Genomic DNA, 27,927 nt, shown 5'->3' on the forward strand with positions numbered 1-27,927 from the left:
AAAGCCCCAGTCATCACTTTCAAAATGTGCAAGGGGGAGGCTTGAGGGATGCTCCTTCTTGCCCTCGCAGAGGCCCCAGTTTGGTTCCCAGCATCCGTGTGGCTCACAGGTGGCAATCACTCTGGTTCTAGGGGATCCAATGTGGGTTTCTGTGGGCACCAGGCATGCACATACATACATACATATGTACATACAAACATACTTACTTACATACACACAGGCAAAACACTCATACGCTTTAGAAAGTAAATAAAAACCTAAACATTTTAAGAATGTACAAGTTATCTCTTCCACAATGCTACTAGGGTTTACCAGGAGGGGGATTTAGAAACATCTAGTTTCAAATCCCTCTTTATGTACGGGATGGTTTCAAAAAGTTCCCGTCAAAGACAGGAGCCAGAAGCAGCCACAGCTGCAAGCTTTGCACTGCAGCCAGGCACACACCAGGTGCTTTAGGTTTGTGAGACTGCACCGAACCTCTATGTGTTTCTGTGAAGACAGTTACACTCTAATTCACATACACTTGATTTTTTTTCACCCTGGATACTTCCCAGAATGCCTTTGGGACTAGGGGACTGCAGCCCCCATGTAACCTGACCCTAGATTATTTCTTACATGTCCTATTTGTCCTGCAGCAGAAGGCAGAGAAAAGAAAGGCATAAGAATATTGTCTGCCATTACATTAGTGTAATGTAGTGTATTACTAATTTTTTAGTTAGTGCACAAAATTATAGGTTTAATTATAACATTTCCATGTGCACATATCATACCTTAAACATTTACTCTCCCAGGAGTCTGCCCTGTCTCTTCTCCCAAACAGACCTGCTTTCATGTCATAGAAGTCTGTACATATATTTAAATCTAAACTCAGGAGAGATGGCGCTGCAGGTAAGAGCACTGGCTGCTCATCCTGAGTTCAATTCCCAGCACCCACGTGGTGGCTCACAACCATCTATAACGTGATCTGGCGCCCTCTTCTGGCGCTCAGGTGAACATGCAGATAGAGCAGTCATACATTAAAAAACATCGTAAAGAAAAAGAGAGCACACCCAATGCCCCATCCTTCCTTTCTCCTCCCATCATCTTCTCTCTCTCCCTCCCTTCTTCCTCCTTTAGAAATTTAACTGCCCTTGAAGTGCTGGAACCCCAGCCCTGGCCCAGTGCTTGCAGAGAGTGTCCTCAGAACTCTGAGCCACATACCTTAGCCTGCATTTACTTCACACCACACAGGGTGATAACGTCTCCTCCTGAGCTCTCTCCCTTAATTCTAACAGCTCTGAGAGGCGAGTACTCTTCACCTGCCTCTTACAGAGATGCAGGCTGATGGCTGTCCCTACACGTCTCAATAAACAGAGAAGGCACATGATTCTTGGTAAGTTAGGAAATTTGGAGACAATTAGAGCCAAGCCTTAGAATGTTCCTGACACTATTACAAACATCAACACATAAATTATGCTGCAGTTAGTCTGTCAAATAAAATTTCTGAAAATGTCAAAAATAAATAAAAATTTAAGACCCAGATGGAAGAAGTGCATAACATAAGTGTGTCAGAAATGTGAGAATACTGGAGTGGCACGCAGCCCCAACACGTGTGCTCTGCTTCCGTTACACTCACTGCTAGGGCAGCAATTCACCTGAAGAAAGTGAGGTGGGGAATGCCTCTGCTGGAGAAAGCTGCTGTGGTGAAGAGCAGAAGCCTGCAGCATGAGATGGGAGAATATTTGGTGACCACCAGGGGACAGAGTTATTACTCCGTTTGTATGACCCACTGGAGTTTCACTTCGTGGATTATACTTTAAAAGTAATGCCATAATATTAGAATAAAATATAAATGAATTACTATTAAATATAAAAATGGGTGGATAAGCATATTTTAGGCCCGAAGAATTAAAGGAATTCACACTAAAAACTATAAACATTCTTATAACGTACATAAAGAGGCATTTAACTCTTTTGAAGGCATGGTAAGTAAGTAAAGACACAGACAGTCCTCAGACCTCCTAAAAATCAACTGGTAAGCCATTAGATTATCTTCAGGGAACAAGAGGAAGTTGGACAACACAGATTATTGCTACCATGTACAATTCATAGCATCCTTACAGATAGATAATGCAATGGGCAAATGCATAGTAAACACTTATAATCCAGGCAACAGGACAAACTTCATAAAAGTTGTAGATCATCAAAACTAAGCCAAAGGGAAAGAAAATCTCAATAACTTCACATCTATTAAAGAAATTCAGTAACAAAAAGATTACCATGAAGAAAAATCTTGGTCCAGATGGTTTCTGTGATTTATTCTATACTTAGCAACAAATGATACCACCCCCATGAAAACAGAACACTCAACAGTGGATGTCATGATGTCAGCATTACCAAAAATCAAAGATTATGAAGGCGACACTAGAGACCAAAATTTTCTGTATTGCAAATCTTTAAAAAGCTCTAACAAAATTACAGCATGTTAAATTCAGCAAAACATGTAAAAAACAATGCCTCCTGAGTAAATGAGGGTTATCTGGAGAGCATGAGATTAAAGGGCTTACTTATCATCAGAAAGACAACTGATATAGGTCAGTAAATCAACAAAATAACAGAGGACAGTTAAGAAGCTGTAAAACAACAAAATCTGTTGAAGAAGACACAGTTAAAATATTTCCAAGCTTTGGCTAAGTAAGCTTCCTTAACCAGAATAAAAACAAACAAGACAACTGATAAATTATAATTCATGATATTTGAAAGCTTTACTTGTGATGGGCATCATCAAAAGTGCAAAAAGGCAAGCCACAAAATAAGAGAAAAACTTTCTTCTGAATGTTATCTAATAACATACACGCACACACAATGGGGAAGACCACTAAACCATGAAAAAAGCACTGAAGACTGGGAGCCTTCGTGGAAACACAATATAAACTCATGCTGACACACTACAATGGATCAATTACATCAGTAAAACTTGCCATAATATCATAATGTCAGCTAACAATGTTGGATTTTGACAAGAACATAAAACAAAGGATTTCTCAGTCAGTAATGGTGAGAGTGAAAAAGGAGTCCAGTGGCCTTTGCAATACTGCACATTCTTTTAAAAGTTAAAATGTATTTGCTATGCCCAGTCTTAGATACACACCTAGAAGAGATGAAAATGTGCAAAGACTTTCACACACCTTCATCGCAGCCTTATTCATAGAGGGTCCAGACTGGACTCACTGCAAACGCACACCCGTGGTGAAGCGATAAATAGCGAGTAACATGTCTGTACCGTAGAATACAAACTCCTGATCAGCCCATAAGCATGGACCAAAGTCAGAAGACACTGTTCAGGCAATGATGCCAGAGAGTGCGAAGGATCGGCGGGCTCAGTACACCAAGATGCCCCCTTTGCCCTAGAGAATTATCCATGATCCTAGGCTCCAGGTGCATAGACCAGGTATACAAACAGTCACTGATGGTAAGTAACAAGGAAACCAACGTTAAAGCAATTCCTTGGTATTCCTAGAATGACTTATTAAAGCTAAAAGCTGATTTACATACTGGTAAGATATATGAACTTAGTTTTACACAAAGAAATACATCCTGGCTATGTCCTCCTGCAGAGCTGATCGATACTTTGATTGTATAACCATCAATACTGAGATGCTGCTTTGACAGCTTAACAATGGCAAACATGTGTTCAGAGTCACCTCAGAAACTGTTGCAAATTCTGTTTTAATCCTGAACCAAAACTCATTGAAAGGCTGTGTGCATGTGTGTGTTTGTGTGCATGTGAATACACACGTGTGTGGAACCTATGTCAAGGTGTGCGGAGGCCAAAAAAGTCACCTTCGGCGCCATTCCCCGCCCTCCTTTTAACAGGTCTCTCTGTCCTGGGACAAGTTCCTGGACAGCTGGTAAGCCCCCAGATCCAAACTCAAACACAGTGTGGAGCTTCTGCAGATGTTGAGGAAGAGCGGCAGGGGAGCCTCCCTGCTCTCTACTTAAGCCACGCGTCCACAGTTAGGCGCTGCAGTGCAGACATAGAACAGTGCTGCAGCTAAGCCATGGCGCACCAGGCAGCGTGGCGCATTGTCGCATCCTGTGATGGCAGAGGTGGGCGTGTTACATGTTCAAAACCAAGACTGCACAGAAGTCTACAAGGATTGCAACTCCAATTCCTCACACACTGGATTCCAAGTTAAGTTTTGACCTTACACATTCAGAAACTTTTTGCTGTGGCTAAATTTTCCATGACTCCACATTTAGCTGCTTGAAGCCCCAGAGCACCGTGGGCCACAGCTTAAGAAGTCAGGGAGGACAGTGCGATCCTTAGTCGCAGAGTCCTGTGGGACAGAGGGATTGCTTTCCTGGTGGCTCACTTAAATGAAAGCGTGCAGTGCACCAGGTCCCACCAGAATGAAGTAACAGAAAAGATGTCACGGCATAACGGGTCATGGAGACACGTCTGCAGGTCCTCCTACACAGGCCGCTGTTAGCGTATGAGTTGGCTGGGTATTTGTAGAAAGTGTGTCAGCAATGGATTGTGATCACCACCCACTAACTTTACATCCAAGAATCTACTCTGGGCTGGGGAAACAGGTATGAAAGTGTTTGCACACAAGCTGAGGCCTGGATTCCATCTCACCACCCATGTAAAAGCGAGCTGTGTGGCATACACATGCAGTCCTAGTCTAGTGTGTGAGAGGTGGAGGCAGGAGGAGCTCTGCAGCTTCTCCATGTCAGGGAGAGACCTTGCCTCAAAAACAAGGTGGGGAGTGTTTGAGGAAGACACTCATCGTCAACCCCTGGCCTGCATATGCATGCATGCACACACGCGCGTGAGCACACAGGCACATACACACACACATACACACACACAAAGAATCTATCCTGGGATAATAGCTAGAAACAAAAATAACTTGAATAAGAATAAATATTTATACCTTGGTACTTAAGTATCATTAAAAAACAACAAACAAACAAACAAACAAAAAAACAAGCCTGCACACCAAACAAGATGATCAGGACAATGTAGAAGAGCCAGAATAGGGATGATTTCAGAGTTATGTAAAATGATATTTCCAAAGAAATTTCAATGGTATGATAAGATATGTTTGTCAAGATACTGTAAGGACAAAACTAAATAAAATTATGCCTAGTGTATAAAATATAAATTACAGAAGAGGACAGAAAAACTATAGCAATCATGTCCAATTGGCAGATAACTTCTCTTCATACATTTCAGTATTTGCCCAATATTTCATAACCTGTAGAAATTGTTTACAATAAAACATCTTAAAGGAAAAGCTAGGATTAAATACTTGGGATTACTACATAACTTTTACACACTGATTTGAGCGCTGGTTTAACACACACGGGTGAGTTCATCAGGGAGAAGACTGTCTCTATAAAGGGATCTCAAAGAGGTAAGTTTCCCCAGGAAATCGGACTCCCCAGTGAAAGGAAGCGCACTGTCAGAGCAGCCCGACATTAGGTGGCGACAGCTCACCAGACATGAGCTGCGAGGCACGCACTTGCCTGAACAGAGCTTTGAGGTTTTCTGGCAATTCAGTTCGACCAGCATATCCTGGGTTCATAGTAATAAATATTCCAACCGACGGCTTCAGCGGGATAGTCTCTCCAAGAAATACAAATCTACCATAAAGAGAATGTTGATGGAATTAAATGTGTTCGCGGAACACAACTGCACATTGACAAATGCAAGCCACTGCAAAATGCAAATGTGTGTTGGGAGGCTGTTTGTCCTGGGTAATTTCCCTTCAGCTTCAGGCACACATTTCAAATGTTTGGGGCACACTTATTAGGAACACCCTCCCTGCCCCCCAGAATCACAGTATAGGAAGTTTCCCACAGCCTAAACTGGAGACATGAAGACTTGACTGCTTAGCTACTCAACATTTAACGGATTTCTGTCAGGGCCTTGACTGAAGCGCTGCACAAGAGAGCGTCCGTCCACGCTCACAGTCGAGCTATGTGCTCACTCACCCACCCTCCCGCTTACTAAGTGAACCTGTACTGCGCATCTCTGCAAGGCAGGACAGCCTGGTGGTTAGGTCAGCCGGCTCTGCTGGACTCAGTTCAGAGCCATCTACACTGCACATCAGGCGTGCAGTTATCCTTTCTTGTTCCAGTTTCCTCACCCAATAAAAGAGGAGAATGAGCTCACCTACAGGTGAGGACATGAAAGAACATGAATGACTAACAGCATAGCACCCGGGACCCAGGGAATTCTCAGCCGACATTAGCTATGACTGTTGATACCATTATCACGCCAAAGCTGGGGAGAAACAGCAGTTTTCAGAGGGAAATTATGAGGGCCCAGTTAGACTGTTGGTGACCAGGGCAATGAAATGGTAGCCAGCAAAGATGTGAGTGCAATGAGCTTTCCTGCAGACAGACAGACAAAATGTGGGCCTCAGCAAGATCTCCAGAGGAAGGGGAAGACTGGAGGGGTGTCTCAGGGGAGGGAGAACGGGGACAGACAGGACTTCCTGTGGATTTAGATGCCAGGCAGCTAACAGCAGGTGACTTTCTAACTGGTCCAGGTTAAAATAGAGAAATCAGGAAGGCGGGCATGCCTGGGTGGGCCTTCACAGAGGACGGGTGGGTGTAGCCACGGTCTCTGGGTACCTCTTCAAGCAATGCCAGGAGCCTCGGTCAAAGGGAGGGGCCTGCGGTCATGGGAGGGGCCTGCACTCAGGAGGAGGAGCCTCTACTCAAGGGGAGGAGCCTCTGTCAAAGAGAGGAGCCTGCAGTCAGGGGGAGGGACCTATAGTCAAAGGGAGGAGCCTGCAGTAAAGGGAGGGGCCTCCAGTCAAGAGAAGTGGCCTGCATTCAAAGGGAGGAGCCTCGATCGGTGGAACCAGCACAATGCGTGGCTTTGCTGGCAGGGTAAGCAAGCTTACTTAGATCTATGGTTCAGGTGCTGCAGGGTAAGCGGAAGTTAATCCACTCATGAGATCATGAAGGAGCCCTGCAGCCTGTTCATGAACTAGCTTAAGGAAGAAGAGACAGGGCTCAGCTGAGCAGGCGGAGGTTCCATCATAAATCTACATGACAAAGGACAGCCTTGATGACTTCTTGGTTCCCTTAGATAATGGGATTCTGACTAAAGGCCAAATATGGCAGGGGATCCAACAGGAAAAACTTCAACCTCTGTAACAGAGCAGGTGGGGTGGGTAAGGCAGCAGGGGTGTGGGAAGCTAGGTCTCAGGACCCTGTAGTGTAGACTGAGAGGTTGTCTAAAAGGTGTAAAAGCTTCTCGGACATCTGGAGACTTGTAGACTGTGTGGGCTGGAGAGCCTTTACCAGTGAGCAGACAGGCAGTGTCCCGAGCAGGGCTGAGCAAAGTGCCCTAAAAGTGAGAGAACTGAGTGAGCCAGAACTGGCTGGCCTGGTGCAGCCGTGTTCCTGAGGGGGCTAGAGAGAAATGGACTCAGGTGTTGTGCCATGCTTCCGGTCAAGTTTCAGACAGCGAACTCCAGGTGCTGCCTGCGTTTTGCTTTTGGAACAGGGCACCACTGGACAAAGGAGTTTACACTGCAGATACAGCTGGGAAGGCTTTGTCCCCAGTTGCGGGAAGGACATGAAGGTCTCACTGGCACGGGCCCAGCCAGGCAGCCTGACGGAAAGACAGGGGCTGATTCGGTGTATTGAAGCCAGAGGCGGGGAGGTGCCTTACCCAGCTATTTCCAAAAGTGTAAAAGATGCTCGCCTGAGATTGTCAGTGCAGGGTGAAGCTGTAAAGGGAGAAGTAGACAGAGAGGAGAGGCCTGTAAGCACTGACAGCTCAGGCTATAAAGATAACTTTAGAATTCATAGCTGCAGTGACATGAGCCCACTGCATCCTAAAACCCTGTCTGAATCCTTCCCATCAGTCAACATGAGGCTCCTGTGGAAGGGAGGCCCCCCTTTCCAGTTGAGAGGAAATCTGGAAAGGAAGAGTGTGAGGTAAGAGAACAGTGTGAGGGGAGACGCTCCACACCTTGGGTGAAGCAAACAGGAAGCCAATAAAATAAAATAAAATAAAATCCTGATGCTCCTCACCCACCTACACACAAATACTACCAGTGAAAATGGGTTAGTCAATGTTACAATCCCAGATTATTTTATCCAGCTAATGTGACAGAGAGAAGTAACAAAATACGGACTGAGAAGGTGAGCTTATCTTCTAATTGTCTGAGGGGGAAAGAAAAAATGAAAGAAGGAAGGAAGGATGGAAGGGAGGAAAGAAGGGAGGGAAGAAGGGAGGGAGGGAGAAAGGAAGGAAAGGAGGGAAGGAAGGAAGGAAAGGAAGGAAGGGGAGGGAGGAAAAGAAGAAGGAAAGGAGGGAAGGAAGGAGGAAGGGAAGGAGGGTAAGAAGGAAGGGAAGGAAAGAGGAAAGGAGGGTAGGAAGAAGGGAAGGAAGAAAGGAGGAGGGAAGGAAGGAAGGAGGGAGGGAGGGAGGGAAGGCAGCCAGCGGCCATGGGCCCACCTCCTCTTGCCGGCTCTGATGGCATCATGGATCACCTTCACCTGCACGGCTACCACGGACAGAACCTCCACAGCGATGCGGTTGAACTCATCAAAGCAGCCCCAGGCTCCGGTCTGCACGAGTCCTTTATAGATGTTCCCCAGGGACTGCACGGAAGTGGCGTGGTCAGAGAGGGGCACTTACACGCTAGACAGCCCCACTGTAACACACAAGTGTTCCGGCACCGGGCATCTGGAACCAGCATGACTTCACAAGTGGAAACATTTCCACGTGAAATTCTGCTTCACACACCAAATCAGTAGACCTCCTGCGTAAGGCCACCTTAAAGCCACGGTACATGCTCCTGTGACACACATGAATTGCGTGTTTAGACTTGGGCTGCGGCCTGCACTACTGTGAGGATGGAAATACAGCAGAACCTGGAAACTTCACAGTGGGAACGGCCTCCCGGCGCCGAGCACGCCAGGCAAGGCCCACGGCTCTTTCCCGGGGACTGGTGCCGCGCCTCACACCTCGTCAGCCAGCGGCTCACCCTGTAGTCCATCTGCTCCGAGCAGTTGAACACGTAGACCATCATGCCCAGCGCTCGACCGAGGTCTTTGGTGGTCTCCGTTTTCCCCGTTCCGGCTGGGCCAGAGGGAGCGCCGCTCATGGTCAGGTGGAGTGACTGGGTTAGGGTGATGTAGCACCTTCAGACAAAACACAAATACTGTGGTCGAGCCTGCACTTCATGACACGCTGGAGACAAATGATTTTCTTAAAAAAGAAAAAAAAAGTGGTAAAGTCAAGGCTCAGACATGACAGAAGCAAACCCCAGAGCCCGTTTCTGGTTTGCTCACAGCCATCACGGCCAGCGTCGTGGGGTGACCACTTAAAACAAGCAGAAGAGTGTGCCGTTAGATTTGCTCACCGTTTCACTTCCTAAGAGCTGTGCATTTGGATACAAACACCTTGAATTTCTGATGCTTCTGGGTGAAGATACTATTAAAATGACAGACAATGCCTCAAACTGTTTATACAGGAGAGAGGGGGAAGGGGTCTTAGATGGTGAAGAATTAAACATGACTGCACTTAATTGCTCTGTAACAAATACACTAAGAGCTGGGGCATGCACGTGTGCACACACACGCACGCACACACACACACACACACGTGTGCAAAACTATACACCAACTGCAAGGCCGACAGTGCATGCAGCTGCACACACTCTCCTGGATGGACACTATGGCCGATGCACTTTAGGGATTCATTTGGCATGTGTTGCACACACTCAGAGCGAGGTACTTGTTTGGTAGGGAGAGGTGAGAGGTTCTGAGACTAAAAGTCTCATCCGAAGGCTAGAACTTAGTGTCTGTAAAAGACGGCAAAAGATGGCCTCAGATGGCTGGTGACTGTCACTTGGGTCTCCACACAATTTGTGTGTTAGTGCCGACAGTGACGGGAAGAGGCAAGCCCAGAGCCGGGAGACTAGGGACTGAAATCTAGCTGTGGACCAAAAACCTGAGGCCCTCTGACCTCAGCATCTTGAGGCTTACTGCAGGGCTGCATGGAGACAGTCACAGGGCAGAGCTCTGAGGGGTTCAGAGCGCCCTGCCAACAGACACAGCAGGAAGCGGGCCATGGCCTTCCATCAGGTGCGGCTTGAAGATCGTCTCCCAACCAAATGGAGTGGACAGACTCCCGTAGGTGAGCACCTGAGGCCTCTCTGTAGAAGTCACGTCAGGTGTTCCAAGTGTGGGCCAAACACCTGTCCCCTGTATCCACACTCCCCAGTAGCAAGAGCCAGGTGTCCCAGCCCCAGCCAATGAGGCACATGCATCAATGGTTTCTAGGACGCTAGCTTGAGGGCGTCCCCTTTGGGCTCCTTTTCCACTGACCTAGGCAACCTCGGGCACTGGGGTTCTTTCCCGCCCGTGGGAAGTGCGTCGTTACCTGTCAGTGAGGGGCGTGATCACCAGCCGTGGACTGTTGCCCAGGTACTCGTAGAAGTACCGGAAGTGGGCGTCGCAGATCCTCACCACGCAGTGCTTCCCGGAGTCGTCCCACTCGTGCCGAAGCTGACACAGCCAGGAAAAGGCATTCGGGCTCACAACCTACGATCATTGCACAATCGTAACACGCCGGGCCCCATAGCGCCGAGGCAGCAAACTCATTCACCTCAGCACTTCTGGCACCCACGTTCCTAAGTTCTCCAGGGGAACCCTCTCACACAGCTGCACATCCCAGCTGCCCCACTAACCAGACATGTGTGCAAGGAAAGGCTTCGCTTTGTCTTTTACGCCAAACACTATCGTGTTTGCTCGGGTAAATGCATTTACGCTTTGTGAATCAGCAGGAGTCAGTTGTGTCTTTATGCACCTATCACGGACATCCAACAAAAACCATTTTCTGTATTACAGTTGCACATAACCCATAATTTCTGCACGCTGAAGTATGAAGTGTGCTTTCACCTACGTTCACTTTTATCAGATTACACGACGGTGGCTTCACAGGCTCCACTTCCCTGTGTTATTCAACTCTAAGTCCTTTCTAGTTTGAAAAAAACCCTTCTGTCTTTTCCAAGGTTTGCAGGCTCTAGGGATCCGTGTAAATCACTTTACATCACCCAAATTCTTGCCTATTGTTTTCCACGACTAGGCAGAAACCGCACTGCACACTCGTGCTCTGCGGGAATCAGGAGCACACACTCACTCTGTGGGGGTCAGGAACAGGCAAGTGTCTCTGGTTTAGAATGGAGAACGTGTTGTCTGCACTGTGAACCAGCCGTGAGTTAACGCTTTTTCTTCAGAAGTGTGGTCATGGGCATCTCTTCCCAGCAGAAGAGTGACGGAGACACACACATACCAACCTTCCTGCCCACTCGGCCCTCATCTTCTCTCTTTCCAACACAAACCAACTCCATAGTTTCCGTGCACTTTTCATTTTGTCTTAGGACTTGTGTGTGTGCGTGCGTGTGTGCCTGTGTGTGCATGCGTGTGTGTGTGTGTGTGTGTGTGTGTGTGTGTGCGTTACTGGTCTTTCTTGTTTGTTCTGATTTTCATTTGTGTGTGTGTGAGTTTTATTTTTATATATTTATATTTTGCTTTTGCTTTGAGAGAGGGACTCGTTCTTTGGTGCCCCTTCCCCATCAGAAGATCTGCGGTGGTGCTGGGGTAGTGTCCTCCCAGCAACGCTGCTTAGGAGCCAAACGATCAGGTTTCTAACAGCAGAAAAGACAACTGGGGGAAGAAAGACTAAGAACCCTTCCTTTCTCTTGAAAACTTCAGCCCCTAAGAGACACATGGTGGTTAAAAAAATAGTCAATTTAGTGGAAATACTAGAAAATAACCTCATAACCAGAAAGACGAGTCATCTGTGAGCGTGGTGGTCCAGGAGGTCCAGACTTGCGACCAACACCGACTTCTTCAGGAGGAAAAGGGTCAACACCACACAGAAACGAGGTTCTCACTTGTGTCTCTGAGGGTCGTGTCTGAGGGAGTGCGTGTGTGTGTGTTAGTACACCTGTGTGCGGTGTGGGCATTGGTGTGTGTAGTGTATTCGTGTGTATGTGTGTATGTGCAGGCAATGCTCACCACTGCACAAGTGCAGAGGTCAGAGGACAGCCTTCAGCAGTGCCCTTGTCTTCCGGGTTGAGACACACTTTCCTCACCGTTGTGTCCAGGCTGACATGAGAGTTTCCATGATTCTGTTGTCCCCCTCCCTCTGGCCATAGGAACCCTGTGATCACAGCGAATGTGCAGCTACTCCCTGCTTTCTGTGAAGTCTGGGATCTGAACTCAGTCCCTAAGCTCTGCCAGCACGTCGCCCACTGAGCCAGCTCCCGCTGCCCGCAGATGGCTGGAGCAGCCCACGGTGAGTGTGTAAGAGCCTCAGGCCGATGGGCGTGCACAGAGACCAGAGGCCAAGGCTGCCCACACCAGGCTCTTCCCCTCGTCCTAGCTTCCCCTTTAATGTGCACCCTCCTAACCGAGCAAGCCACCAGGCACTGCTCGGGCGACTCAAGTCCAACCCACCCAACCTCCCACCACAAACGGAGACCTCTGGGAAACCGCGAACTGCCCAGGGCCCCCCAACAATGAACAGCACGTTCAGAAAACAACGGCAAATCAGCCTTTGCCAACACACTCGCCTTCTGAGCAATCAGTCTGGCCACCACGTCTCTGGCGTGGACATCAATGGTACAGATGGTCATGATCTTCTGCCTGTCCCCAGGCAAAAGCTCTCCCAGAAGAAGCGCAACCAGTGTGCTCAGCTGTGAGACCTAGGAGTTTAAACACAACGGAAGCAAAGGTTACAGACCCAGGACTAACCGCTCAACAGTCATAAAGCACGCTTTAATGGTGAAACACCTCACATTTGTTCTTTCAGCTGAGCAGAGAACCCTAGCAAGAGACAAATTGCTGCCCCCTTGTTCAAAGGACGAGCCAGGACACACAGCAGACAAGACTGGACCAGTGGCTCCAACACTGACACCAGGTTTTCTGCCCACACGGATGAACGCATCCTAAGGAGCCAGCCCGTTCATTCAGAACTGGCAAATCGACGCCATAAAAGCAGCCGTTTACAGGTATGGGAGCTAAAGGACTATTTTATTCCTAGAGGAAAGGCCTACCAATTAGCGTGTTCATTTTTCCTGTTTCTGGTGACAGTCAATGGGAAAATGCTCACAGCTTTGCATCACCAGCCTCCCTCAGGCCCTCTGATCCCTTAGATCCATGTTTTCCAGGTATCTGTCTTCTCTTCGTGAGCGACAGTGCCCTGAGCTGTGTGGAGCAGAGAGCTCGATGCTACAGGTGGCAGGGTGGGACCTGCCTGCACACACTGCTGTGGGACCGTTCCTGCACACATGTGACAACCAGATCAGAAATAACAGTTACGTGTCCAGGAGGGTCTGAAAGGCGGTCTCTCAGATGGTGTCTGTCTGTCTGTCTGTTTTTGCCAGTGTGGTTCTTTACAAAAAGGCCGCCTTCCTCAACCCTCCTCACTTGATGCTTCTGAGCAAAAGGGACAACACAAATCCTGGCTGAGTGACATACATCCTGCGTAGCTAATTACCCACTGCCCTCCTCAGCTCTGCAGAGCCGTGCCCACCACAGCTCACTGGACCCCGAGTGTGTTGGCAGGAAGCAAGCAACAAGCCAGTGGAGGCCCTCAGAGCTGGACCGGCCGCTAAGCCAGCTTCCCTGTGGAGCTGTGGAGAGGCCCACGACAGGCCTAACTCCCTGGATGGCCTCGAGGTTGCTGGGCAGCTGGACTGTGAAAACAGCCATGCGCTGCGGGAAGAAGGCAGAAGGAAGGAGGGTGGTGCCTTACACAACTTACACAAATACAAGACAGGCTTCCTGAGCCCGTTATCAACGCATGTGCTTTTATAACAATCTCCCTCCCCATTCTCTACCCCCTGCTCCAAAGAAAGCAGGCTTTCTGGCCACACCATTAGGGGCAATGAACTAGACAATAAGAGTCTGCTGACAGCCTACCCTCCCACAAGGAACTGTCTCGCAAATCCACGGCATTGCCAGTCCCGGGAGCAGGGCTTCTGGTCTCACAGTCTGACGTCAGAGAGTAGCCTCTCACCCCTGACATGGCCTGGTTACCACTGAGAAGGCCGAGGAACTCCAGCCTCCTGGGACGAATTCCAGAGACAGGTGCGGTCAAACAGAAGTCCTCCTTTCTCAGAAAAATAAAAACACGTGCTGACCAGGCCCATGAGCTCAGATAAGCAGCAGGCAGAGAGGAAGATCAGAAGTCACGGGAAAGCCTGGGCTACAGAGTGACTCCAGTCTAGCCTGAGCAGCTGCCTCAAGCCAGAAAGAGGCTGGGACACAGGGCAGGGCACAGCACTTTTCTAATTCTCAGTATTACAAAAGGCAAGCGTAACATTAAGTTAGACCCCAGAGTCTGTATCGGCTTGAGTGGCCAGCGGGGCCTCTCCCCACTGAGCTGGCTTAGTCTACACAGCGGGGCCTCTCCCCACTGAGCTGGCTCAGTTCTCACAGTGGGACCTCTCCCCACTGAGCTGGCTCAGTCTACACAGCGGGGCCTCTCCCCATTGAGCTGGCTCAGTCTACACAGCTGGATCTCCCCATTGAGCTGGCTCAGTCTACACAGCGGGGCCTCTCCCCACTGAGCTGGCTCAGTCTACACAGCTAGACCTCTCCCCACTGGACTGGCTCAGTCTACACAGCGGGGCCTCTCCCCACTGAGCTGGCTCAGTCTACACAGCTAGACCTCTCCCCACTGGGCTGGCTCAGTCTACACAGCTGGATCTTCCCACTGAGCTGGCTCGCCAGCCTACACAGCATAGTCTATTGCTTCTCCCTGAGACTGAAGAAAGACTGACAAATAACAAACTACATGTTGTGTGTGCACCACAGTACACACATGTGTACTGACGTGTGTGCTGTGACGTGATTACCGCAGCTGACAACTTGCTCTCCTTATTTGCAAGATCTTCAGGCTGTTCATTCGTAAAAACAGAGGACTTTACACTCTGACCAGTAGCTCTGCCTGTTCCTCGTTATCTGCCTGTGTTTGACTTTTCAAGGGTCTTCACAGCCATGAGGTCATACATATGTATGCTTCTGTGCCTGCATTTCACTGAACGTACTATACTTCAAACTCACCTATGCTGTTGTAAGTGGCACAATTTTCCTTTTAAAGGTTGGAGAGTATTCAATCTGCATATGTGTATCTGTTTCTCTCTTTCTTTCTTTCTTTCTTTCTTTCTTTCTTTCTTTCTTTCTTTCTTTCTATCTTTGCATATATGATATTTTTCATCTATCAACAAAATAAAGCTGTTTATATATTTTGGCTATTGTGAATAAAGCTGCAATAAAAAATAGAATGTAAATAATTCATCAGAATTTTATTTTCTTAGTAGAAATAGCTAAGAAAGTGAAAGATCTACATACTGAGAACTACAAAGCATCAGTAATAGAAAATTAAAAAAGACACAAGTAAATATATCACATAGTCACGGATTGAAATAACTCTTATTTCTTAAAAAACAAACTACTCAAAGAAATTTATATATTAAATGCAATCTATATCAACACCCCAATAGCACTTTTCAGAAAGAAAAAGAAAACTTAAAATGTATATGAAATCTCAAATGACCCTGAATAGCTAAAGCAATCTTAAGAAAAAAGGGAGAGAAGATGGAAGAATTATGTCTAATTCAAATTATATCACAAACCTGTAGTAACTAACAGGACAGAACTGAAATTTCCAACTAGTTTTCCATACAGAAACAAAGATGTGCTTGGGAAAGGCTGCCATCTTCAGCAGGGACACGGAGGCAGATGTGCGTGTGTGTCTGTGATCTCAGTACATGGGAGGCAGGGCAACCGACCAGTTCAAGGTCAGCCTCGGGAACCAGTTCAAGGCCAACCTGGCCGACCTAAGACCCCTCTTCATAAAATCAAACACGATCAAGCTGGGCCTTCCCACCTCCCTAACCTCAGCGCACAGCAGAGTAAAGCCTTCCGCGCGGAGCAGGCCTGAGAACGGGCCTCTACACTACTCTTGACACCGAGTTCTAGGATTTGAAACCAGCCACCGGCAACAGGAAAGGAAGTGGGGCCACAGCAAAGGAAAACGTCTGTACAACATAGGAAACAATAAAGAAAACAAAAAGGCACCATGTGGACTGAGAGACAATGCTTGGAAACCGTGTATCTGCTAAGGAGTTAGGACCCAATACTGCACTTCCTATAAACAAGTGAAACAAACAAAGTTTAAAACCCAGGTATTCTGACTTAAACAGGAGCCAGACACCTGTGTGGACACAAATTCACCAGCTTGTGACATGAAAACGCGTCCATCACACCCATCACAGGAAGTGAGACTCGGCCCACAGGAACCCGACACCCTCCAGGACGTCAGAGGACGGAGCTGACAACACCCAGTCACCTACTCACTCCCACACAACAGCCCTGCAACTTCACCGGGAGGGAGCAGACGTGGCCAGTTTTTCACGTGTGACGTGTTTGGGAGTCATCACTTCCCAGGTGTCCGTGTCCCGAAAGGCAAGGACACTGTCTGCTTAGTCAGCACTTTGTCCCCTGAGCTGTCAGGGAGTGTGAGTCAGAGGGAAACAGGATTGCAGCACCGCCAGCTGTGTGCAGATACCTTTACTGAAAGTTAAAAATACAGACACACACATATATACGCACATACACTGTATGTGTGGTATGTGCATGTGTGCTATCTAAGCAGTACATATGTGCAGGTATGTATATGTATGTATATGTATCTATGTTTCTGTGTACATGTCTATCATGTTTATCTATGCATACATGTGTTTATGTATGTGCATATGTATATTTATGTATGTGTGTATGTTTGTGTGTGTGTATGTGCATGTGTGTTTGTGTATGTTTGTATGCATTTGTGTGTGTGTGCGCATGTGTGTGTCCGACTGTTTTCATACGCATCCTGGCTCTAGGCAGACCGCAAGAAGGGAAAATGGATACTGGGCGCTAGATAGCATCCTGACTGTCCAGGCCACCATGTGTGCAGAGCACAGGGCCTCCCAGGCCCCTCCTCCCCTCTGCACTCTGCTCTGCACACGGCGCTGTGCTCGGGGGTGGCCGCTCCAGCTGGCTGTCTATGTCAACGCCCCCTTCCTGGGACCCTGAGCTTGGCTGGCCTTCTGAGGCTGGCTCTCCTGCCACACCATCTGGGCCTTCCCTGGCCAACATCTCAGACTCCATCTTACGGACCTTGCACGGATCTTACTAGCTACTTATCGGTGCTCTCTTGCCTCTCTTTGCCATGAGCTCCAAAGGCTCCGGACCCACATGTCTTCCTATGGGCCACCCTTCCCCCCCCCAGCAGGGTGGCTGGCACAACGCACAGGCTCAGGAAACAGGCACTCGATGAAGTGAGAGGACGAATGACAGCACCCCACTGTCCTGTCACCCGCCGACACGGCACATCTTTTCCTGGGACAGCGTGTGCAGACTGTGGTGCCCCCCTTCCGCCAACAGAAGCCACTGCCTGTGCTCCATTCTCCATGACATCCTGCCACAGGGCCGCTGTGCCGGAGGTGCTGGGAAGCCTTGCCCCTCCATGCCCTCCCTCATTCCACGCCCTCCCTCGTTCCACGCCCTCCCTTGTGGTTATGACTGTGTGAACTCCATCTTCACCGACAAAGTTCCTGCACCCTTCACCTTCCATCTCCCATCCTGCTGCCCTGCCTGTGTCTCTGCTGTGCCACTGTGGCCTGGACCCTGCCTCTTTGGTCATGCCCCCACTGCGATGCTATCACCACTTCTGAGGATGACACCTTCGCTGCATTGCTCCTCTGGCCCAGCTCCTTCCACAGGAGGAGTTACTGTGGCAGGGCGCCCAGACCACCCACGGTGAGGTCACCCTTTCAGGCCTGGCCGCCGGTGTCCTCCACGTCCAAAGCCACTGCCAGCTTCCACAGCTGCCTCATCTATGCTGGACTCTCCTCTCCTGGAGGTCCCGTCCGCTCTCCCTTCACTACAGCACAACTCCTCATTCCTAAGGTCTCAGCGTGAGTGGTCTCTCCTCCAAAATGCCTTTCCAAACCCTGAGTTCGGCCAGGCCCTGCTCTGTGTGCTCTGAGGGTGTTTCATGCACATCCTACTTCGCTACCTGCAGGTAAGCTTGGGGACAGTGACTCCTTGTCATCCTATATGAACGAATGGAACGAAAGTTCTGGTGTGCACAGTGGAAGATAGATTCCTTCTCTTGTGTATGCCACACAAGAAAATAAAATGCAATGATTGAAGGTCTTACCTTAGGAAACTTGAAAATGGAACAAACCAAACTCAAATGACAAAAGGAAACAATAAAAATAAGGAAGTCAGTGGACCATAAAGCAAATAACAACAAAAATAATAGTATCAAAGGTTCACTTCTGGGAAACAGAAATAAAATTGGCAAATACCTGGGACGCCTAATGAGGAGAGAAACACACGTTAACAACAGCAAGAAGGAAGTTCGGCAGGCAGGCCTTCTGCATGTGCTGTGGACAGTCTGGAGACCACATAGCCAACATTCAACCAACTTTAGAGCCTGGACCAAGGATCAAGCTTTCCTGGGAAGACTCAGACAGCAATTATTTTCAGGTTTTATATATCACATGATCAAAACCACTGTACTTTGACACAGTGGCACAAAAGCAGCCACTGACAACAGGCACCAATGGGCTCTTCTGCCATGTGGTGGCTCTGGCTGCCAGCCCCTCGCTCAGAGGAAACGGCTAAAGTCTTTGTAAAACACAAACTCTAAAACCATCAAAATATCCCCAGGTGCCATACACATATAAACTACATTTGTTATAAAAACGTCATCCAGAGGAAACTCCAGGCCTCAGCAGTTTTGATGGTGACATCTTGCAAAAACCTTGCTCACAAAATAGATGATTACTTTCCAATCCTTTCCAGCAGATCCCGAGTTCCACAGCTGGCAAAAATATTATAGGAAAAGAAATAGCTCAATGAAAGGGGGCTACAGCCACTTGAGAGCTTTCCACCGAACATTCCACCTTTACCTTATAAGATGAAGGAGAGCAGAAGGTGTGAAAATACAGAAGAGAGAAGAATATTAATGATAAAAGATTAAGTGGAGCTGGGAGCTGAGAGATGGAGGTGAGGAGGTGCTAGCAACTGAAACTAAGGAAGTATGGAAATTCATTAGTCAGTAAACTAATTCCAGAATACGACTGTAAAAAAGAAGTGTTTGAATACAATTACGTGCATAGGTGGACAAAGCCATTACCAGAAGGCTCGGGTTAATAAACGATACTCGCAGTACAAGGCCTGGGATGCCTCCCTAGGAGCTCTTGTTCAGGGAGGCCCCAGAGGCCTCAGAAACAATCCACACTATTGCTGTTGCCTGTGGCTGCATAATTAGAGCCTTTCGCTGAAGACACCTCACATTTGAGCAGCAGGATATAAAGAAGTCAGTCCCGATCTGAGCAGAGAGTGTCCCTGGCTAGTTTTCACACTGTGTAAGCCCAGCAAAGAGTGGCTCACAAGCTGGCTCGGCTGGAATTGTTTCTTCGATTTGTCTTCAGTGTCCGACCTGCGGTGGCTTGGCACTGTTCACATCTCCCCAGAAAAAGCCTCATGACAAAGAACATCTTCAAAACTAAAATTAGTGCATACTTAACAGTGACACATTATGCTGTGCTTCCTTGTATTTTCCTAAATCAAGGACGTCTCCGTCCTTCAGCATCGCACTAGTGGCTCTATCCAATGCAATCGCTCAAGGAAAGGAAAGGAAGAGCAAGTAGAGGACGGAAGATGTAAAGCTGTCACTGCTCCCTGCTGACATGTTCATGTCCACGGCAAACACTGCACAATCCATACTTCAAAAAGCACAAAGTACTAAACATACAAAGCAAATTTTGAAAACACCTTCAATGCAAAGGAACTATTTTTTCAATGTATTTCTTTTTTAAAAAATCTTTACAATATTTACTTATTTATGCAGACATATTATTATTATTTACAATTTATTCACTTTGTATCCCAGTTGTAGCTCTCTCCCCTCATCTCCTCCCAGTCCTACCCTCTCTCCCTCTTCTCCTCCCATGTCCCTCCCCTAGTCCAGTGACAGGCAAGGTCCTCCTCCCCTCCAACTGATCCTAGCCTATCAGGTTCCATCAGGACTGGCTGGATCCTCTTCCTGAGTGAGGTATCCCAGAAGCAGAAAGACATACATGGTATATATGCACTCATAAGTGGATATTAGACATATAATATAGGATAAACATAGTAAAATCTACAGACTTAAAGGAGCTAAACAGCATTCAATGTCTTTCTATGATTAGCCATATACACTGAAGTTAACATTTAAAAATGTATTAGTATACAAAATACGATCAAAATATCACAAAATAAATCTAGTAAGAAAAGCGCAAGTCTACAATGTAACAAGCTGTGAGACTGCAGAGAGGAAGCAAAGATGGTCCGCCTGCGGGAGAGAGGTGCTCCTAAGAGAGAGGTGCTCCTAAGAACCACTATGGGAACATTGTAGGACCTTTCCATCGACCACGGTCCTCCAGGAAAAAGGTGAATCAGACTAAAAACATTCCTCTAACGATGTACACCGTGGTAATAAAATTTTATTTTAAAATTTTAGAAAAGTCTAAACAATTGGGGGGGTAACCAAACAGATATGAAACTTGCCTTCAAGGCTTATTCTAATGTTATAGTAATTAGGACTGTAGGTATGTCATAGAGACAGAAAAATGTGAAAATCTTTCTCTGTCTCTCTGTCTGTCTCTCTCTCTCTCTCTCTCTCACTCACACACACACACACACACACACAGAATTGACTTCCTTTGGATCAAAGTGGGAAATTAATTCAGTAGAAACAAGAAGATGAGTGAACCATAGTTCTAAACAAGACCCTGAGAACCATCACACATCTCGACAGAACTAAACACACTGATGACTTTTAGGTGAACAAGAATTTATCTGTGACACAAAAGGCACTACTACCATGTGAGAAAAATGTGGTATGTTACATTAAAAAGTTGCAAGATTCTATTCATAACAATTCCCATTAAAAGATGCAATTTATGAGGTTATTAATGTAGCTGGTGGCAGAAGAAAATGTGTAATTTATTCATTTTCTGGCAAAAGATTTATGTCCCAAGTAAATAACTTTTGGGATTAATAGGAAAAGGGCAAGCCACCCAAATGTTTAAAACATTGAGTGAGACACAACTAAGACAGAACACTAATTAACATGAAGCCATTGTCCAGTGTGTTCGGATGGTAGAGAGTCAGGTTCAAGATGCGCTGAGATATTTACTGATGGCCCAGGGACAGCTGCAGTTCGGAGACGAGCAAGAGGAACATGGGGAAGTGGAGGGAGGTTCTGTGCGTCACTGAGGGTAGCACGGCAGTGAGGGACTCTCTCAGCAGCTTTGATGTGTAACTACACACCTTCACTAGCAGGACAGTTTGCTTTTGTGAAGCCAGGAGAAAAGAAAATATATGTCCACAAAAAACCAAAAGTGCTTTTGCAAAAGAACATGGAAGCACTTGAAGCTTCAAGTTAGAAATGCAAATACCAGTTACTAGAAAGATAAAGATACATAGTGACATAATGGAATACAACTATGGAATAAAAAGTTTCTCATCGTGATTTTAGCCACACTTCTCTTGGTGAAGGAAGGCCAAGCACAGCACAGGAGGTTTATTTTCCAAGTGTAAAGTGCTCCTACCCACTTGTTGATGCTTCTCTACACAGTCAGTGATACGAACAAAGGAAGCTTTCTCACTGGTCAACCCTGCCAACTACAACAACGAAACAAACACTTTCAAATCTAACAACAAGGATCTTTCTCACAGGGCAACCCTGCCAACTACAACGAAACAAACAACTTGCAAGGACCTTTCAAATCTAAGGAATCAAATCTATTTGATTTCTTATCCAAAAGATTCTGACAAGGCAGAGAAGCGCACATGTGTGTCTGCTTATCTGTCTGTGTAAGTGTGCAAATGAGTGTGTGTGAATATGTGTGTGTGTCTAATGTCATGGCACATGCGATGATGGTAGGTCTCCAGGAAAGAAACAGAATTTGAAGCAATGATCTGAGTTTGTTTATCTCATTGATTTGCAAGCAGCAACAGGAAAAACAGTGATTTGTGGGCAAATCATCTGTAGATGCCAACTGTGATCTCCAGTTTTAAAGCTAAGCTTTTTTAAAGCTCCGAAGTTCATCTTAAAAGCTTCTCCCATTATTATGAGAATAACGTTAGTTAAAAATCAATCCCAGCAGGCCGTACATCCACAGTGCACATGCACAGATATGCATATGAATGAGCGTGCCAAGTACACACGCGGACAGCACAGGAAGACAGCAAATGTCCTGCTCTAGAGTCTCCATCTTATTCCTTGGAACAGGGTCTCTTGCTGGCAGCCAGCAAGCTCAGGCATCCTCCTGCCTCTGTGCCCACAGTTCTGTGGCTTAGGCAGATGCAGCTGTGCTCGGCTTTTCTGTGTCAGAGTCTTGCCCTCCGGCTCTCAAGCTGTGCAGCAGCATTCCTTCCTTCCCACTGGGTGAGCTGTCTCTGCAGTCTCTTTAAAAGATTGTCAAAAGGGCTTTAAGAGAAATGCACACACTTCTCATGACCCTAAGCACAGCGTTAGCAGCGTGCAAGCTTTAGCTTTTCCTGTATCCATGTTAGTACCAGCTGCAGATCTGAACGCTGCTAAGGGCACACATGTGGCTGGTCTGCCAAACACTCCAGAGGGTGCCGAAGGATTCCATAAAAGCTTTTGTCACAAGCTGGTAAAGGGGCTCCTGGGGTAAAAGGGAGCACAGTGCAAGCCTGATAATCCTAGGAACTCATGTAAAATAAAGCCACAAGCAGCGGGCTGCATCCGTGATGCAGCGGCTTGTGTCCGTGATGTAGTCATTTGCATCCGTGATTCAGTGGCTTGTGTTGGTAATGCAGTGGTTTCCATCTGTGATGCAGTGGTTTGTGTCTGTAATGTACTGGTTTGTGTCTGTGATGCAGTGGTTTGTGTCTGTGATGTAGTGGTTTTGTGATACAGTGGTTTACATCCATGATGCAGTGGTTTTGTGATGCAGGGGTCTGCATCTGTGATGCAGTGGTTTTGTGATGCAGTGGTTTTATAATGGAGTGGCTTGTGTTGGTGATGCAGTGATTTGCATCCATAATGCAGTGGTTTTGTGATGCAGTGCTTTGCATCCGTGATGCAGTGGTTTTGTGATGCAGTGCTTTGCATCCGTGATGCAGTGGTTTTGTGATGCAGTGGTTTGCGTCCATGATGCAGTATTTCTGTGCAGAGATGGGACCTTTCCCAGAAGCTTGCAGAGCAGCTAGCTGCAGCATGAAATAAGAGCGATCCTGGCCCAGCAAGGTGTAAGGAAAGGACCCCAGCTGTGCTCTGACCTCATGTGCTCACTCATGCTCCCCTTTCTCCCTCACACTAATAGAAGCTTTTAAGTCTTCATAAGCCATCTTCTCTGTTCTTATCATACATACCTCATATATGTGTGCATCTATACATGCCACAAGTGTATACCTCATGTATCTCATAATACCTCGTATAGATTTGTGTGTATACCTCATGTATCTCACATATACCTCATATAAATATGTGTGTATACCTCATGTATCTCATAATATCTCATATAGGTATGTGCATCTGTGTATGTAACAAGTCTTGAAAACACGGAAAACCTTATAAAAACCTTAAAAGAGAAGAAAACTAGAGTCATTACCTGGCTGAATGGTGCTGCTGGAGTCTTTTGAAACAACCTTGTTGAGGGAGGCAGACAACACTTCCTGGCATCAATATTGAGGGATAAACTTGTCTTTTGAGTGATCTGGTCTGAACACTTACTTCTAGCTGTCTATCTAAGAAACGGAGTATGTGGAGTGTAAACATACAAGGGCAGTTACTGCCCTGTTAATAATGAGAACAGAAGAGAAGATGTGGGAAGAGGGAGGGAGAGGAGAGAGCAGTGGAAGAGGAGAGAGCAGGGGAGGGAGGGGAGAGAGCTGGGGAGGGAGGGGAGAGAGCTGGGGAGGGAGGGGAGAGAGCAGGGGAGGGAGGGGAGAGAACAGGGGAGGGAGGGGAGGGAGAGGAGAGAACAGGGGAGGGAGGGGAGAGAACAGGGGAGGGAGAGGAGAGAACAGGGGAGGGAGGGGAGAGAGCTGGGGAGGAGAAAGAAAGGGGGAAGGGGAGGGAGACTGCCACCCTCGTGACACAGAGTGATGCTGAAGGGAAGGGCAGCACGTGTCTCAGTTGCTGACACCACAGCAGCCTCCTGCAGGCTGGGGTTCCAGTCACCACACAGGAGCAGAAACATCCCATGCAGATGGTGGGCGCCATGCTGTGTATGCAAGGTCAGATAGGACCTGAGCAGCATGACCTTCAGTGTTCCACAGCCCAAGAGGGCTGGTAAACACCTCCACCTGCCCTTCTAAAGAACTGTGTGGCTCCAGGAAGGAAAAAGTCCCACATAACAAACCAAAGTCTCAAATCACACCTACCGGTAAAACAGGAAACCCATGGTGAGTTATCAACCAGAGACAATCCAGATTCTACAGCTCTTGACAAAAAAATAGTAGGAAACACACAAACTCACACTGGCACATGAGCACACACGCGCCCACCATGCACTCACATGTACTCACAGATGGACACACACAGAGCATTTGCCCTACTCAGGGCAGAGAGATCTGTGGGCAAAAGGACCCAGCCAGCAGCCACGATGGAAGGAGCCTCACAAACCAGCAGCACAGTGGGCCTCCACAGTTCAGCTGCAAAGGTCTGAGAAAATCTACCAACTGTTGCTGAGATGGAAGAGGCTGGAAATCACAAGGCTGGACAGGGCAAAACTGACTTCAGAGGTCTGTCTCAGGGCCTGTCGCACGTCACAGTGAGAGCAGCTGACGCAACGCTGTGTACTCAGAAACTGCCAAGGCAGACCCCGGATGCTCCAGCCACAGAAAGGGAGTGGACACACAGTCAGGTGACTTGATCTGTCTACTCCACCAGGGTGCACATGAGCCACGCAAGCTGTCAGCCTAAGTGTGCAAACTCTTCCATTTAAAACAGGCAAAACATTTAAAATAGAAATTGAAGTGTTCGGGACCAAAGGAAGACAACAGTCCCAGTCAACCCAAAGGAGGCACAGGAGGGAGTAAGTCTTGGCAAAGCTACCTTTAAAACACGTCGACAGTGAGACTTTGTGTGTCCCTACAGAGATAACGTGATTCCAAGGGGACAGCTGCAAGTATCCATTACAGACAGACAGCTAGCGGGCAGAGGGCAAACCTTTGGGTGACATGTCTAATACTGTTACTGGATACTTGAGAAAATAAATCTTTTTTGTTTATTTGCCTTCCTGGATTTTTCTAATAATAAGCAAAATCTAAAGAAGTCATCAACTTAAAAATAGTAAAACTGGTATTAACACATGTCCACATACCCCATTTACTATCTTAAGAAATAAACATTCAGAGAATCAAGGATGACAGGTTGGAGGAGGGGAATGGAATGCACTGTCTTGGCTCAAACTAAACAGAGAGGGACAGGAAGATGTCTGGTCAGGACCAACCCACGGCAGCTAAAAGGAGAAGGGTACTATCTTAACATTTTAAAATGCCTCCCTTCATAGATATCGATAGACCAACCGCACCCTGGAAGAGACTGGCCATGTCTTCAGTTTGTCTTCTGACTTTAAATCTACTGCATTTAAAACAACATCCCCTTTTCTCCAGAAGTTAATGGGAAGTAACAAGTAAAGGAAGCTTGGTGTTCTGCCCCCTTCTGTGGTCATATCTGAAGTCTCTAAAGGTACCTGCTTCTTATGGAAATCCTTTAGGGCTGTTTCATAGCCTTCCTCTAGGCGACTGAAGGCAATCCCCACGTCTGTGGTCCACCATATCTGCGAGCCCGTGAGAGCCACCTGTGCCGGGAAGTCCAACAGCCACAGCTCCCTCGCTTTCTCCTCGTAGGCTGCCAGGGCTTCGGCGATGGCCTGGCGCACAGTTTCCTTCATGGTCTGTTCCAGCCGCAGGAGCCAGCTTTCCACCTTGGGAGATTGCAATGGGACAGCACAGGCTTGAGGTGGACCAACTGCCCCATCTCATCCCCCGTCTAACCTGAAGGCCGTGCAGCAGCAGCACAGCTGAAACCCACCCTGAACACACACAAGGAGGCAAGGAGAACTCGGGGGACCCAACCCCTAACAGACTCAGCTGCCCCCCCCAGCCTTTCTCCTTCCCAGACTACAGCCAATTCCTAACCACTGCTAAGTGGGTGGACAGCTCCTACACAGGACGTGTCCTTCATTCTCCGGCTTTGAAGATGGGGGGCGGTTCTAAGCTAGAGCCCCTTGCCTGGGCGTGTGAGAAGTCAGACAGGCATGAGCTGGAACCTGGAGACTGCAGGACCATAACTTGAAGAATCATGTCTTCTGACAGTGTTTTTCTTCTCCTGAAAGTTCCCCTCTAAAACCTTCCCAGTGCTTAGTCTGAAGCCAAAGTGTTCTCAGCAAATATCTTAATTACATTCCTACTGGTTCCAATCTTCACACTTGTCAGAAATTGGACAGCAGGACAGTGTGAGAGATGGGACCACTGCGGACTTGTGGAAATTAATCTTCTTAAAAACTTTACTTCCAGCTCATGTTGTTCCCATAAATATATCCTGCCCAGTTTTCCATGCGGCTCAGTGCGCTTTGTTCTAGCGCTCCATGCATCTGCTTCTAGTTGGCCATATAGCTATCGACTGAGAATAGAGCCCAGTAGTTAAATGGCTGCAATGAAGAGCCCCAGGGCCACAGAGATGATGCTGTGTGACTGCCTGCTTTCCCTGGCTCCCGAGGGCAGCAGCAACATCCCCACCCTTTGGGAACTGGAAAGAAACTGCAGGAATAAGCAGACTGCCTTGTGCTTGAGAAGAAATGGGGACACTGCCCTGGTCTGATCTGCCATCTGCTGTAAGGGGTTTCTCTGGCTTTACAGCTGGGCATTAGCACGCACAAGTTCACAGTCTTTAATCTAGCCAATGGTGGCCTGTGCTTCTGCCTTCATCACGGGGATCCCGGTCAGGGTCAGAGAGCAAGCACTGCCAGGGAGCACCTCCTTTGTACTCTGGGGTGTACGTCTTCAGCAGATCTGCCTGGCCTCAGGAGCTCCATTAGGAAAGACCTGAACCCCAAGTCCAGGCTGCTCCCTTACTGTATGGTTTCATAACTGATTTACGACTGTTTTCCATGTCCTACCCTTTTGAAACCTCTTGACATTCTGCCCGGCATAAGACAAAAAGGACCATCTGATTAGCACTAATCATATATGTGCCAGCTCTTCAGTGAGGCAAGGACCATGGCTTCTTCATTTCTGATCCATAAAAGCCCAATATGATGAATAAATAAATACATAAATAAATAAATAAAATTTAAACAGACTAAATTTGGAGGGACCAATCATAAAAGTGGAGAGAAAGCATAAAAACACAAAGCAAAAAGTATACTTTTAATATATAAGACAAATGTAACTAGAAAATGAATGTCATAGATGCTCAGAAGTTTCTAGCGTAAGTTGCTTATACAGAATGAATTAGAGCCCTCTGAAATCTTCTAACTTCAAGGGTTCCTGCTACTGACAAGCATATCCATCAGTTGGACGGTCCCCGCTGGGCACCATGCCAGTCGCTGAGCAGTCTGCTGGGGAGACAGCAGACAGCAGCATACTTTTGTCAAGATAGTTTATAGTGACTTTTTCTAATCACTACAATAATATCCCCCAAAGCCCAAGAGATCAAAAATATATTTTCATCGCCGTTTCCTGCCATCTGCTTCCCCTTCATTTGGCAGAGTTTTCTAGTACAATATTAAAAAGTAACAAAGGGGAGTAAAGAGAACATGGTAAAGACACATGCGCAGTGACATTCCTGCAAAGACCACGTCAAGGAAGCTG

General features: G+C 47.3%; 1 protein-coding gene across 1 annotated transcript in view; it reads right to left on the bottom strand.

Moving 5' to 3' along the window:
- Dnah11 (dynein axonemal heavy chain 11) overlaps nucleotides 1-27,927 on the bottom strand; it is a 266,833-nt gene that overhangs the window by 168,227 nt on the left and 70,679 nt on the right. The window contains exons 30-35 of the mRNA XM_060388295.1: nucleotides 25,806-26,039; nucleotides 12,600-12,731; nucleotides 10,403-10,563; nucleotides 9,003-9,159; nucleotides 8,471-8,616; nucleotides 5,515-5,631 (exon numbers count right to left, since the gene is read on the bottom strand). Coding sequence (XP_060244278.1) covers nucleotides 5,515-5,631; nucleotides 8,471-8,616; nucleotides 9,003-9,159; nucleotides 10,403-10,563; nucleotides 12,600-12,731; nucleotides 25,806-26,039 — 947 coding nt within the window. The remainder of the gene's footprint in view (nucleotides 1-5,514; nucleotides 5,632-8,470; nucleotides 8,617-9,002; nucleotides 9,160-10,402; nucleotides 10,564-12,599; nucleotides 12,732-25,805; nucleotides 26,040-27,927) is intronic.

Source organism: Meriones unguiculatus, chromosome 7 (assembly GCF_030254825.1).
Source record: "Meriones unguiculatus strain TT.TT164.6M chromosome 7, Bangor_MerUng_6.1, whole genome shotgun sequence".
Lineage (NCBI taxonomy): Eukaryota > Metazoa > Chordata > Mammalia > Rodentia > Muridae > Meriones > Meriones unguiculatus.